General features: G+C 43.3%; 1 protein-coding gene across 1 annotated transcript in view; it reads left to right on the forward strand.

The window, feature by feature from the left end:
- The window catches only part of slc26a6.2 (solute carrier family 26 member 6, tandem duplicate 2), a 67660-nt gene that overhangs the window by 26175 nt on the left and 26608 nt on the right, over window positions 1-14877 (forward strand). Inside the window, exons 6-8 of the mRNA XM_078414683.1 lie at window positions 2312-2476; window positions 10432-10584; window positions 12291-12373. Of these exons, the coding sequence (XP_078270809.1) occupies window positions 2312-2476; window positions 10432-10584; window positions 12291-12373 (401 nt within the window). The remainder of the gene's footprint in view (window positions 1-2311; window positions 2477-10431; window positions 10585-12290; window positions 12374-14877) is intronic.

Raw genomic sequence — 14877 nt, forward strand, 5'->3', positions numbered from 1 at the left:
CCAACAGCTCTCCCTGTTTCTCACACCCGAATTGCAAGACATCCAACCCCTTTTTTTCCTGACCCTTCACCAACCAGCCACCAACAACTCTGCACAATTCATGGCTCACGTCTCTACACCCAGGCCAGCCTCTGACTTGTCCCTGCTTATCATATGCTCAAAGTATAAAAAGATACCATCAGAGAGAGAAGAACGAGCATGATGTTGAATTAGTTTAGTTTAGTTAGGTTTAGTTTAGTTCAGTTATTACATGTACAAAAGGTACTGTGAAAAGCTTTTTGTTGCACGCTATCCAGTCAGCAGAAAGAAGATAAATCATTTCAATCGAGCTGTCCACTGTGGATGAATACAGGATAAAGTGAATAATGTATAGTGCAAGATACAGTGTGGAACCAGGCCCTTCGGCCCACCAAGTCCGTACCCACAAGTGTTCCCTGCACATTAACCTATCCTACACACACTAGGTACAATTTACACATACCAAGCCAATTAGCCTACAAACCTGTACGTCTTTGGAGTATGGGAGGAAACCTAAGATCTCGGAGAAAACCCACGCAGGTCACGGGGAGAAGGTACAAACTCCGTACAGACAGCACCCGTAGTTGGGATCGAACTTTGGGTCTTCGGCGTTGCAAGCGCTGTACGGCAGCAACTCCACTGCTGCGCCACCGTGCCACCCTTTGCTGTGCCGCCCTAATTTACTGACCTTACTGATTATTGCCATACATAAATACAATCCCCAATTAAGCGCCGAATATATTGAAACAGCCCATTGAGTCCATTTGTAAGGGTCACCAGGGTTTTGGCACTATTTTCACAGTCCCGGAGTGACTAGGCTTGTATACACTGGCATTTAGAAGGATGAGAGGAGATTTTATCGAAACGTATACGATTATTAAGGGTTCGGACACGTTAGAGGCAGGAAACATGTTCCCAATGTTGGGGGAGTCCAGAACAAGGGGCCACAGTTTAAGAATAAGGGGTAGGCCATTTAGAACTGAGATGAGGAAAAACTTTTTCAGTCAGAGAGTTGTGAATCTGTGGAATTCTCTACCTCAGAAGGCAGTGGAGGCCAATTCTCTGAATGCATTCAAGAGAGAGCTAGATGGAGCTCTTAAGGATAGCAGAGTCAGGGGGTATGGGGAGAAGGCAGGAACGGGATACTGATTGAGAATGATCAGCCATGATCACATTGAATGGCGGTGCCGGCTCGAAAGGCCGAATGGCCTCCTCCTGCACCTATTGTCTATTGTCTATTGTCTGTTGTCCCTGCTGCCGTTGGCTATATAAAGGCCCATTGCAGCCGTCACCTCATCAGAATCCCCAGCAAACCATCCTTCTCCACCAGCAAACCTCCTGCAGCCAACTTTGAGGGCAAGGAAGGTGCCCCACCAATAAACCAAATTCCCCAGTACTTATATGAAGTAGTTCTACTTTATCAGAAAGATTACTCTTATAGGAAGATGCGATAATCTTATCTCCCATTATATGGTCGACTTCTTTTGGTGGGAAGCACAACAAAATGATTGCAAGGGATACAATCAATACATACATGCAGGATGTAATGTAGACGTGTCTGTATTCTTATCCCATGTAATGTGTATGGGTTGGATAATGGGCATTTGCTGTTTTCTTCCACCAGTGGTTAAAATTAGATTCATTTGGCCTTATCATGGACTTTACCCATATTTGATCTTATAAAACAGGCGATGAATCTTAATGAGACCTTCAAGCAGATAATGCTGTGTTAAAGGGCACAGCATGTAAGGCAATGAAGAGGAAACATAGTTGTTCATTAATAGTGGACCTAATCAACATAGTTCTAAACAAGGTCACAATAGACCCTGCGATATGGCAGCAGGTTTAGGCCATTTGGCCCATCGAGTCTGCTCCACCATTCAATCATGGCTGATCTATTTTTCCCCCTCAACGCCATTCTCCTGCCTTCTCCCCATAACCTTTGAAACCTTTACTAATCAAGGACCTATCAATCTCCGCTTGAAAAACACCCAATGACAGCCTCCACAGCCATCTATGGCAACGAATTCCGCAGATTTACCACCCTCTGGCTGAAGAAATTAATCCTCCTCTCCATTCTAAAGGTACGCCTTTTTATTCAGAGGCTGAATAGTGAGAGATCTCCCACTATTGGAAACATCCTCTCCACATTCACTTTACCTAGGCCTTTCGTTATTCGGTGGGTAAGTCTTGGTTTAGAAAGACTGTTGGGTTACATTATGATCACAAGAGGTGAAGGAAAAATGCTTTCTGCTATCTATCTGTAAACTTTGTGCCGTTTCACGCTGTGCAGGTCCTGCTGGGGATGATACGGTTTGGATTTGTTGTCACGTACCTTTCCGACCCTCTTGTCCGTGGATACACCACGGGGGCAGCAATCCACGTGCTGGTGTCACAGCTGAAGTATGTGCTCGGCATCAATGTTTCCAGGAGGAATGGACCCCTCTCGCTCATCTATGTGAGTAATGGGTGCCTTTGTGAAATGTGGTTTTGCAATTATAACTGGAGTTTTAAACCGCCATTATAGCCAGCCTCACTGTCACGTAACTTTCCACTGAGTCTGAAGAAGGGTCCCAACCCTAAACATTGTCTTTCCATTTCCCTCCATTGACACGGCTTTTCCTCCAGTACTTTGTATTTTGCTCGTGATTCCAACATCCACAGTCTCTTGTGTTTCCAAATTCCCACTGTGCTGTCCAAAGGTGAGGAGTCACAGCAAGAGCGTTACATAGCATCTTCGGTCTATGCCATAGGAACAACAGCCTTCTTGAGCAATGTCTACCATTTGTAGAGGTGATTACTGTTCCTTGTCTGTGTCCACTAGAACAAAATATCCTCTCATCCCTTAGCATTCCAGAGGGGGTCTTAACTTCTGCACCCTCAAGGTCAGCTGTGGGAGGCGCCCCTCCCTCCCTCCCCTGGGGAACAAGGGCTGAAGAGGGCCGTGCAAGGAGAGGGAGATGTTTCGCAGGACGACCAGAACGGAGGCGACGGTTGCAACGGGCCTTTGCAGCCAACTGCAGCTGGGACTGCAAAATGGCGCCTCAGGTTTAGATTCAGTGGGCTGTTATGTACATTCTGTACTAACCGGGGGATTGTGCTTATGTATGGTGATAGTCTTGCTGAGCCAAATGCAAAAAAGGTATTTCACTGTACCCTGGAACACGTGATAATAAAGAAACCATTGACTATTCTAGTATCATACAAACTCAGCCTGGTTACCCACTGTCCACAGAGGCAGGGAGTTCCATTTATTTACACTACTATTTCAAATGAAGAACATTCTTCCAATCTCAGGCCTAACTCCATCACTTTACCATGTGACCACATGCTAAACTTGCCTGTTGAAAGAAAGTCTGTCAACCCCTCTCAAAGGGTGTGCAAAGGTTTGCAGGTTGATAATTGGTTAAACTTGCATAGCAATTAGTCATTAATCAATATCTTATAGTTAGAAAGAGAAGGAGAGAGGGAGGGTGGTTCGGTACAATGTTTCTTTTCAATCTAGAGAAACAGCGCAGAAACAGGTCCTTCGGCCCACTGAGTCCGCACCGACCAGCAGTCCCCCATACACTAGCCCTAAGGACAAGTTACAAGTTACAATCTTTACCAAAGCCAATTAACTTACAAACCTGAGGTAGACACAAAATGTTGGAGTAACTCAGTGGGACAGGCAGCATTTCTGGAGAGTAGGAATGGGTGACGTTTCGGGTCGAGACCCTTCTTCAGACTCAACCCGAAACGTCATCCATTCCTTCTCTCCAGAGATGCTGCCTGCCTTGCTGAGTTACTCCAGCATTTTGTGTCTACCTTCGATTTAAACCAGCATCTGCAGTTCTTTCCTACACAACTTACAAACCTGTATGTCTCAGGAATGTGGGAGGAAACTGGACCACTGAGGAAAATCCTCGCGGTCAGGGGGAGAACGTACAAACTCCATACAGACAGCACCCGTAGTCAGGATCGAACACGGGTCTCTGGTGCAGTAAGGCAACAACTCTACCGCTGCGCTACCTTGCCGCCCCCAATGTTAGAGAGCAGGATACCAGTCGTGAGTCAGAGAGAGTACATAGGGTTTGCAGAGATTTCTAGAGCTAGTTGAGGTTATTGGTTCGGGGCTGGATAAGTACAAAGAGAGATTTGAATAGAAGATACAAATGTTAAATTTGAGTAATTTGTGAACTGGAAGCCCTTGAAGGTTAAAAAGTATACTGTAAACAGGTGAGCAGAACAGTGTCTATTAGGATACGGATAAAACATAATGCAGGTAGACACTAGAACACCAAATATCTCAAAGTGCATTAGACTATCAACTAAAATACCTGCCCATTAGATGCATTCAGTTCATATCTGATACGTGACTCAATCAAGCAATAGGATATGTGATGAGAAAAAGTCATGCAACATTTAAAAAAAGACATTGGAATTGTTGCTGATTTTAATTCTTTAACAATGATGATGTATAAACCATCAGTAAAACACCCGTCAATTTGCTTTACAAATTACTCGGTGTTTCACAAGGGGTGAATGTGCTAGTGTCTGATCTGATGCCACCAAGGGTTAAACTTTATTTTGTTTGGCTTCATGTGAACTTTACCCACCCTATTGAATGTCATGGAGACGGCAATATGTGAGTTGATCAAGAAGATAAATTGCCAATTAATTGATGGGTGTCAATTTCCACTGTTCAGAAAGAACACAGAACACAGCCAAGTGCAACCAGTCGTTGTTGATTAGCGGAAAGCTTGTAAACTAACTGAACTTCCAGGGGAACCCAGTCACCAGGATGAACACTCCCAAATTTCATCGCAGGCCAGAGTTTAAAGAGGAGGCAGACTGCATGCAAATGGTATCTGATTACAACCATAGAGATAAGAATAATCTGACAGAGGCATATGAGGAATGATAGATCATTCTCTGGTTGACCAACTTTCTCCATTCATGGAGGTCGCAGTTTATCTGCATCCTAATTTCATTTAGATGTTGCGATAGGAAAAAAAATATCCATTTCAGATTTACAGTTTCTCATTTTAGTACAAATTTTAGGCCCACCCTCTTTTCCTCATAAAATGTTTTCCAAACATCTCTACGGAACATGGTTCCATCATTGTTACTTAGATCTACATGGATTACCTACATGGATAGGACGTTTGGAGGGATATGGACCAAGCGCAGGCAGGTGGAACTAGTGTGGCTGGGACATGTTGACAAGGTGTGGGCAAGTTGGGCTGAGTGGCCTCCTTCCACTATGACTACCTTGGGTCCAAGTCTATAACTCTCTGAAAGTGGCGACACGCATAGATAGAGTGATATTGAAGGTGTATGGTATGCTTGCCTTCATTGTTCGCGACATTGAGTCAGGAAGTCATGAAGCAGCATTATAGCACGTCGGTTCGGCCACATTTGGAGTATTGCATGCAGTTCTGGTCACCCTGTTAGAGCTAGGATGTGGAGGCTTTGGAAAGGGTGCAGAGATTTACCAGATTGATGCCTGGATTAGGGGACATTAGCTACAGGGAGAGGTTGGACAGAGTCGGATTGTTTTCTCTGGAACACTGGAGGTTGCAAGGAGACCTGGTAGAAATATATAAAGTTATATGACATGCATCGATAAAGTAGACAGTCAGAATCTTTTCCCCCGGATGAAATGTCAAATAGTGGAGGGCATAGCTTTTAGGTGAGATGGTCAAAGTTTAAAGGAGAGGTGAGGGGTAGGTGTTTTACACAGACAGTGGTGAGTGCCTGGAACGCACTGCCAGGGGTGATGGAGAAGGCAGATATGATAGTGGCATTTAAGAGACTTTTGGATAGGCACGTGGATATGCAGGGAATGGATGGATATGGATTATGTGCAGGCAGATCAGAGTTGGTCTTGCCATCATGTTCATGCAGATACATTGTGGGCCAAAGGGCCTGGTCCTTGTTCTGTACTATTCAATGCAGGAAGGAACTGCAGATGCTGGTCTACACCAGTGCTGGGGTAACTCGGCAGGTCTGGCAGTACCTCTGGCGAAAAGGAATAGATGACCTTTCTGGTTGGAACCCCTCTTCAGACTGAAAGTAGAGAGGGGTGGGGGGAGAACTGGAGGTAGGAACAAATCAGGGCCGGCAACATATGACCAAGGAAAGGTGGAAGTCATAATGGCCCATTGTTGGCTGGGGAAGAGGTGATGTGAACAGTGGAACTAGTAGGACGACTGAGTCTGGGGGAAGGGCAGAGAGAGGGAATGCAGGGGTTACTTAACATTAGAAAAAATTACCATTCACTCAACATTGTAAGCTGCCCAAGCGAAATATGAGGTGCTGTTCCTCCAATTTGCATGATGCCTCATGACTGTACTGTTCCAGCTTCGGTACTGTGATCTGCGTTCTATGCATTTGTCCATGGCACCCCCACAAACAATTAAAATATTTCTCTCTGTGCAATCCTTTCAGATTATTTTTGAAAATCCTGAAAACCTTATTTAAATGATCCTTAACACCCGCATGGAGTTTCATTCTAAACTGGGAACAGAGATCAAGAGTGACATTTCAGTGCTGTGCTGAGAGACTGCAGGGTGCCAGCTTACAGATGAAACCTGAACCAAAGATCCTGTCTGCTCTCTATAGTAATTAGTTCCATTATTCCCATCGTTCTTGCCAATATTTATCCCTCAATACCAGATTGGCTGGTGATTATATCTCTGTGATCTGTGTCTGAATTAGCTGCTGCATTTCAAAGTGACTATTATTCAATGGTATCTTAAGTGTGTTGGCATGTTCCGAACACAATGTGTAAGGTGCTGTATGAGCAGACATCCTTCTTTTTGAACATTTTCTAATCCAGGTACAGTAAAGTGGTTTAGATATCAGTAAGTTATATAAATAAAGACACAAAGTGCTGGAGTAACTCAGCGGGTCAGGCAGCATCTCTGGAGAACAAGGATTGGTGACGTTTTCGATGAAGGCCAAGTGCACAGAAGCCGTCTGCTGAGCCCGCATGCAAGAGGTGCCATGTTTTGAAGGGACTTGAAAGAGGGATGACTCCAAGGGTCCTAACCCGAAACGTCACCTATCCATGTTCTCCAGAGATGCTGCCCTACCCGCTGAGTTACTCCAGCACTTTGTGGGGTTTTTAAACCAGCAACTGCAGTCCCTTATTTCTGCAAGTTATATAAATAGTCTGCTTTCACTTCAAAAGACTTCAAGGATTTATTGTCACTTGCACGAAGTGCTAAGATAAATTCTTTATCTTACAATTAGTCCAGTAGAGTATTGCCATACCCCAGATTAGCAAGTGTACAGAAATAGTCTACTAAACCCGCATACAAGAGACGCCATGTTGTGAAGCATCTTGAAAGAGTGGATGACTTCAATTTCTGGAACTTGGACAGTATTTAAGATTTTATGCTGTGTGATGTCTTGAGAGGTCGGGAGCTTTTCTCTTGAAGGTTGGGAGGTGTGGGTGCCGGAAATTAAGACAGAAAAGTTCTTGTTTTCAAACTTAAATTCCATATATTTAGTCTTTTCCAAAAACAGGTAAACTTAATTGTTTGCAGACAGGTACACAAAACCAAAACAGGTAGTTAAATCAAAACTGTAGCTTGCTGCCTTCTTACAAAAATATAACTCAAACACTGCTTCTCTCCCTCTCTGCTCCAGTCGTTGTCTCTCTCTTTAAATATACTGCTTCCCTTCCCTTTTAGCTCTCTCACTGAGGCAAGCAGCTCATCTGGTTCAGCTGGGCAGCAATCAGTGTCAGCAGCCATCAGTGTCAGCAGCCATCAGTGTCAGCAGCCATCAGTGTCAGCAGCCATCAGTGTCAGCAGCCATCAGTGTCAGCAGCCATCAGTGTCAGCAGCCATCAGTGTCAGCAGCAATCAGTGTCAGCAGCAATCAGTGTCAGCAGCAATCAGTGTCAGCAGCAATCAGTGTCAGCAGCAATCAGTGTCAGCAGGGCAGGCAGCCCTGCTGAATATGGGTTTTGTAGTCTTTTGCTGGCAGCCATGATTGTTTGTAGTCCTTGTTGCATCCACCGGGAGGAAATGTATCTCCCCTCTATGACTCTACGTCTCATGATATCACAGCTGGAACAGAAATGGATCACCATCAACTAATTAGAACACATTTTCCTCCTTACTGGAGGAGATGGGAAGAGAACTGTTGACTTGGCATGGCTGCAACATATGACATCTTATCATGAATTAAGTTAATTCTCTATCATGAACGCAGTTATCTATTATATTCATCAAATACGTCAACAGGTTCTGAATGATTGACCAGCTAGGTAAAAAATCTGGTGTGTGCGATGAACAATGGGGCTCTTCAATCCACTCCAGGTCTTTCTTCACCATGGGCAATGAGTTTACAAATGAAAGAAGCTCAGCTCAATGCCCAAGAATTAAAGCTGTCAGTAGTCAAGCAATCAACCCCTCCCACCTCTTGCAATCTCTAAAAACATATCAAAGTATCATAAATACCTACTTGAGTAATTGAAATAAATGTTATCTTTGTGTGAGAAATCTGCTAATGGAGAATGAAGTTCAAGTTAAATTATATAAATAGTCACTTTACTGTTCAGATAAACTTCAAAGTGAATCCACCAAGATTTATTTTTAACTTTCTGCGTGTTTTTCTTTGTTTCTGGCCAACCTTCTATCATTATGTGCTGGGGTATTGGGCGGCACAGTGGTGCAGCGGACGAGCACCAGAGATCCAAGTTCAATCCTGACCTCGGGTGCGTGCTGTCTGTACGGAGTTTGTATGTTCTCCCTGGATTTCTCCGGGTGCTCCGATTTTCAAAGATGTGCGGGTTTGTTGGTTAATTGGCCTCTTTAAATTATCCCTAGTGCATAGGATAGAACTCGTGTATAAGGTGACCACTGGTCGCCGTGGACTCGGTGGGCCGAAGCACCTGTTTCTACATTATATCTCTAAAGTTTAACGTGTAAAGTCTAAAAGTCTAAAGTATGGATTCATGGTGCTATGTTCAGTTTACTGTCATTCCATGTAGCCACATACAATGGCAATAGAAGTGTTGGGGAGAGAGGGACAAGAATTCAGACATTAAATTAGTACTTTTTTGTTTGGCTGATGGGTTGCCATGATCAGGAATATGTTACCTACAAATGTTTTAGTTTAGTTTAGAGAAACAGTGCAGAAACAGGCCCTTTGGCCCACCGAATCCACGCTGACCAGCAATCCCCATTACGCTAGCACACACTACACACTTGGGACAATTTACAATTTTTTAACCAAAGCCAATTAACCTACAAGGCTGTATGTCTTTGGAATGTGGGATGAAACTGGAGCACCCGGAGAAAACCCACATGGTCTTTGGGAGAATGTACAAACTCCATGCAGACAGCACCCATAGTCAGGATCAAACCCAGGCCTCTAGCACCGTAAGGCAGCAACTCTAACGTAGCGCCACCGTGCCGCCCTTTCCAAAAATTAGAATTAATATGAACTTGTTTATAGTGGTCCAAGTCAATCCTATTCCCCGAGTTTTTCTCCACAGTACGGTGTAACTTATGGGCAGCAGGCCAATTGGTTCTGCTAGTCTTTAATATTCTCAACCACCCAGATTCTTAGTCTGGCTGCCACTTTGATTTCATCCGTGTTCATTATTGCTCTCAGTCTGACTATATTTTGCCTTATCCACCCATGAAATGTTTACCTAGTTTCATTTTTGAAAGCTGCAACCGAATTTGCATCCACCACACTTATGGACAGTACATTATGGAACGTAACTCCTCTCTATGTAAGAGTAATTTTTCTTTGCATCTCCCAAGGATCTGTTGCCAATTACCTTGGATCTGTCAGTCTGGTTCCTAACTCCTCTGCTTAAAGAGGCAGAAACTCGATTCAGGTTCATCAAAATGTTGCTTCAAATCTCAGTTCTGCCTTTCAAGCAAAAATGCCCAGTTTCTCCAGTCTTTCAACATGACAGAAATCCCTCATCTGTGAAACTATTCTAGCAAATCTCTCCTGCACCCTCTCTAGGACCTTCATGTCCTTCATAAAATGCAGTGATCATAACTGGACACAGAAAATGCACTTCATAAAGATAAAGCGTTCAATGAAAGTATTTGACTTGGACAAAAGTACAGAATGTAGAAACAAAGAACTACAGATGCTGGTTTACAGAAAATGCTGGAGCAACTCAGCAGGTAAGGCAGCATCTCTTGAAAACACGGATATGTGATATTTCGGATCGGGACCCTTCTTACACTGGAATTTATTCAAAAACCAGGGAAGCTTTTCCCTCCAAACTTAACTAAAAATGTCAATGAAGGTATTGCCTACCTAGTGCAAGCTTTCCTGGAGATCAAACTGATAAAAACTCAGTCACTAGTTTGTGCATTTAAACCCCTCGGTTGTATGTCACTTGCCTTGATCGGGTACATTTATATTGATCTTTTATGTTCCCTACAGACCTTAATCGATGTGTTCAACGTGATACACTTGACAAATATTGGCACCCTGGTTGCAGGTTTAATCGCCATGTCCACAATGCTGGGAGTGAAGGTGATAAATGACTATTTCAAATCAAAGCTGCCAATACCGATTCCTATTGAACTCATTGAGGTAAGAATAAGTGTTGTCTGATGGATTAATGAAGTCGGCTTTCTTGGTAAGACACTCGCACATATTTCAATGCATTTACTGCACCGACGTGGAATATAGAACATAAACTGTACAGGCCAGGAACATGCCCTTCTGCCCACTATGTCTATATTAACACGATGCTAGTTTAAACTAACCCCTTGTGCCTGCACATGAACCATATCCCTCCATTCACTGCATTTCTATACACCTACCTAAAAGCCTCTTAAATACATCTATCTTATCTGATTCCACCATCACCCATGGCATAACATTACAGGCACCTACCACTCTCTGCTTACAAAAACATGCCTCACTCAACTTCTTTAAACATTTTCCCTCTAACTCTAAAACGATGTCTTCTAATGTTTGATATCCTCACCCTGGGAAAATGGTTCTGATGGCTCTACCTCTCATAATTTTATAAACTTCTATCAGGTCTCCCTTCAACCTCTGACGCTGCAAAGAAAACAACTTAAGTTTGTCCAACCAAGTTTAGTTTAGTTTAGTTTTTAGTTCATTATTATTGTCATGTGTACTGAGGTAGAGTGAAAAGCAATATTGTTGCATGCTATCAGGTCAATAAGAAGACCATACATGATTGCAATCAAGCTGTCCACGGTGTACAGAAATGGGGTAAAGGGTATTTCGTGCAAGATAAAGTCCAATAAAATCTGAGTAAAGATAGCTCAAAGGTCTCCAATGAGGTAGATGGTAGGTCGGGACCACACTCTAGCTGGTGTGAGGATCGTTCAGTTGCCTGACAACAGCTGGGAAGAAACTCTCCCTGAATCTGGAGGTATACCTTTTCAAACTTCTGTACCTCTTGCCTGATGGGAGAGGGGAGAAGAGTGGTGAGACTGGTCCTCGATTATGCTGGTGGCCTTGCTGAGGCAGTGGAAAGTGTAGAAGTATAGATCCTCTCCTTTCCCGTATCGTCTAATCCAGGCAGCACCCTGGTAAACTTTTTTGCACCATTCAAAGCCTCCACATCCTTCCTGTAATAGAGTGACCAGAACTGCACACAATACTCCAAGGGCAGGTGAACCAAAGTTTTATAAAGCTACACAGTGACTTCCTGACTCTTGCACTCAATGCTCCAAAGATAACAAGGTCCAAGGTACATCAAAATTCTTCTGCACCCTCCCTTTCTTCTCCACTGTTAGCGCTTGTCTTGCTCATTTGCCTCCTCTTAAAAGGTGGAAACAAGCCAAAACATTACTGATATTGTAGCAAAAAAGCTGATATTAAATGTCAAAATTAAATTCAATTGATTTTGCAGCTTTAAACATCAATCTAATGAGCAACAAATAACTCCAATTCTCTGAAGTTGTGAGTAGCGAATCAGTCAGTGAATATGAGAATACTGTTTGTAAAAACAAGGTGGTTTATACCAAAGATAGACACAAACTGCTGTAGTAACTCAGTGGGCAGGCAGCATCTCTGAAGAAAATGGATGGGTGACGTTTCAGGTGGAGACCCTTCTTCAGACTGACGATTCAGGTCGGGACCTTTCTTCAGACTGAAGAAGGGTCCCGACCTGAAACGTCACCCATCCTTTTTCTCCAGAGATGCTGCCTGACCTGCTGATTAACTCCAGCAATTTGTGTCTATCATGAGATTACTGTTAGTTGTTTAAGGAAAGTTAAAAACCAACAAGGCTAATTTTATGCTCTGCCCTCAAATAGGTAATAATTGCCACGTTGGTTGGCACGTACGTGGACCTGTCTGGAAAGTATGGAATAGAAATTGTTGGAGATATACCGAAAGGGTATGTTGATCATGAAATACTTCCTTAAAATGGGCAACTGGATGAATTGGAAACCACTCTTTGCACGCACGCACGCACGCACGCACGCACGCACGCACACACACACACACACACACACACACCCCCCCAATGTCCCCAAGTCTATGTAGTTCAGAGCTTATTTGGAGGTTTGTGTTTAAAAGTGTTTTTAGCCTGATGGCTGTAGGGAAGAAGCTATTCCTGAACCTGGACGTTACAGTTTTATAATAACCAAAGGATTGCCATTTTATAAAATCATTTATTCTCTCATAGAATATGAACCTCTTTGACATTAATTGTCTCGTTCTAATTGCCCCTGGTCTGAGGAGGCACTTTGTGGGTCTGGAATCAAATAATAAACTTCCGCCCTGATGGCCTCTAATGTACCTGATAGTCTTTCACTTGCTTCCATTACTGACACAGTTATTATTAAGTTCCAGGTTTATTTGATTGTTGAATTTAAATTCCCTGGTTGCTATGGTAAAATTCAAATTCATTTCTCCAGATGAATGGTCCATATCTCTGAGAACTGGGTCAGAAACTAACGATTATGCTTTCCATTCCCCACGAGAGAACACTGTTAATAATGCAAAATCACTCTTCCTGCCTGAACAATCTATCATTGAATCTCCTGATCATTATACATAACATTAGTGTGAAATGTTAGATTTCAAACCCTTTGAAGCAATTTTACAAAATAGTGGCTGATCTATTTTTCCCTCTCAAACCCATTCTCCTGTATTCTCCCCCTAACCTTTGACACCTTTACTAATTGGGAACCTACCAATTTCTTCTTTCAAAAAACCCAATGACACGACCTCCACTGCTGTCTGTGGGAATGAATCCCACAGATTTGCAAATATGCAAAGAGCTTGCTTAATTTAGATTAGAGATACAGCATGGAAACAGACCCTTTGGCTGAGTCCACACCGACCAACGATGCCTGTACACTAACACCAGCCTACACACTGGGGCAATTTACAATCTTTACCTACGAACCTGTACGGTGTGGGAGGAAATGTGAGCACTCGAGGAAAATCCACGTGGTCATGGGGAGATCATACAAACTCCGTACAGACAGCACCCGTAGTCAGAATCGAACCCAGGTCTCTGGTGCTGTAAGGAAGCATAGAAACATAGAAAATAGGTGCAGGAGTAAGCCATTCGGCCCTTCGAGCCTGCACCGCCATTCAATATGATCATGGCTGATCATCCAATTCAGTATCCTGTACCTGCCTTCTCTCCATACCCCCTGATCCCTTTAGCCACAAGGGCCACATCTAACTCCCTCTTAAATATAGCCAATGAACTGGCCTCAACTACCTTCTGTTTGCAACTCCACCACTGCACTACTGTGTCGCTCATTTTTCCATTGTCTTTTCCATTTTGTGGAATATGATGTTCGCCCTGATGTACCACTTAAAAGTGAGCATATCGAAGAGGACTTGGCCTCATCTTTGACCTGCTTAAATGAGCAGAATCTCAAGACAACCAAGAATTGCCTGAAATGGGGCTTCTACTCTGGCTAGCTCCTGAGATGCTTGCACAGTGGGGATGGAGTCCTCGTGGAATTCAACAGCACAATGCAGACTTCCTCAACTTTCCCAGCATTTAAGGGTTGGGATATCTTCCCAATGAATCTGCTGCAAATCCAGCAAGTCAATTGAAACCATTAGAAAGAAATGGCTGAGAGGAGAATTGCAAATACAATCATTTCCTTTTAAATCAATTGAGCTGATTTAAAAGGAAATCTTAAACTAAAAGATATTTGGACAGGTGCATGGATAGGAAAGGTTTATATAGATATGTGCCAAATGCCAGCAGGTGGGACTAATGTGGATGGGCCATCTTGGTCGGCCAGGGCATGTTGGGCTGAAGGGCCTGTTTTCATGCTATATGACTCTAAGACTTAAACCATATAAAACATATTTGTTCATTCTTAATTCCTTGTGGGCATCAGTCTTTATCTTTTAATTCAAAATAATTTAATTTGTTGCAGTGTTTCCTTTTTTTTTACAATGCTTGACTCCTTTGTGAAATATTAATGACTGTCACAGATGTTCAAATGAATGTGAGTTTTGTTGGCTAGTCAACTGGGGAATCTACAGCCTCTTCAGCTCCACATGTAACCCAGAGGGCAGAGCCTGTCAGTTATGCTGGGCTAACCTTTGCACTACACAGGTGCAACCAAACAACTGGGAGCTGGTGCCCCAGTAGGTGACCGCACCCAATGATCTATCTAAGAAAGGGTGGTCTCTAAGCCGGGCAACCACTGCTTGGTTCCAGAAGGTGACCAAGCAGATCTAAGAATAAAGGGGAGGCCATTTAAAACTAAGATGAGAAGAAAATTTTTCACCCAGAGAGTTGTGAATTTGTGGAATTCTCTGCCACAGAAGGCAGTGGAGGCAAATTCACTGGATGAATTTAAAAGAGAGTTAGATAGAGCTCTAGGGCCTAGTGGAATCAAGGGATATGGGGAGAAGGCA

Source organism: Rhinoraja longicauda, chromosome 17 (assembly GCF_053455715.1).
Source record: "Rhinoraja longicauda isolate Sanriku21f chromosome 17, sRhiLon1.1, whole genome shotgun sequence".
NCBI lineage: Eukaryota > Metazoa > Chordata > Chondrichthyes > Rajiformes > Arhynchobatidae > Rhinoraja > Rhinoraja longicauda.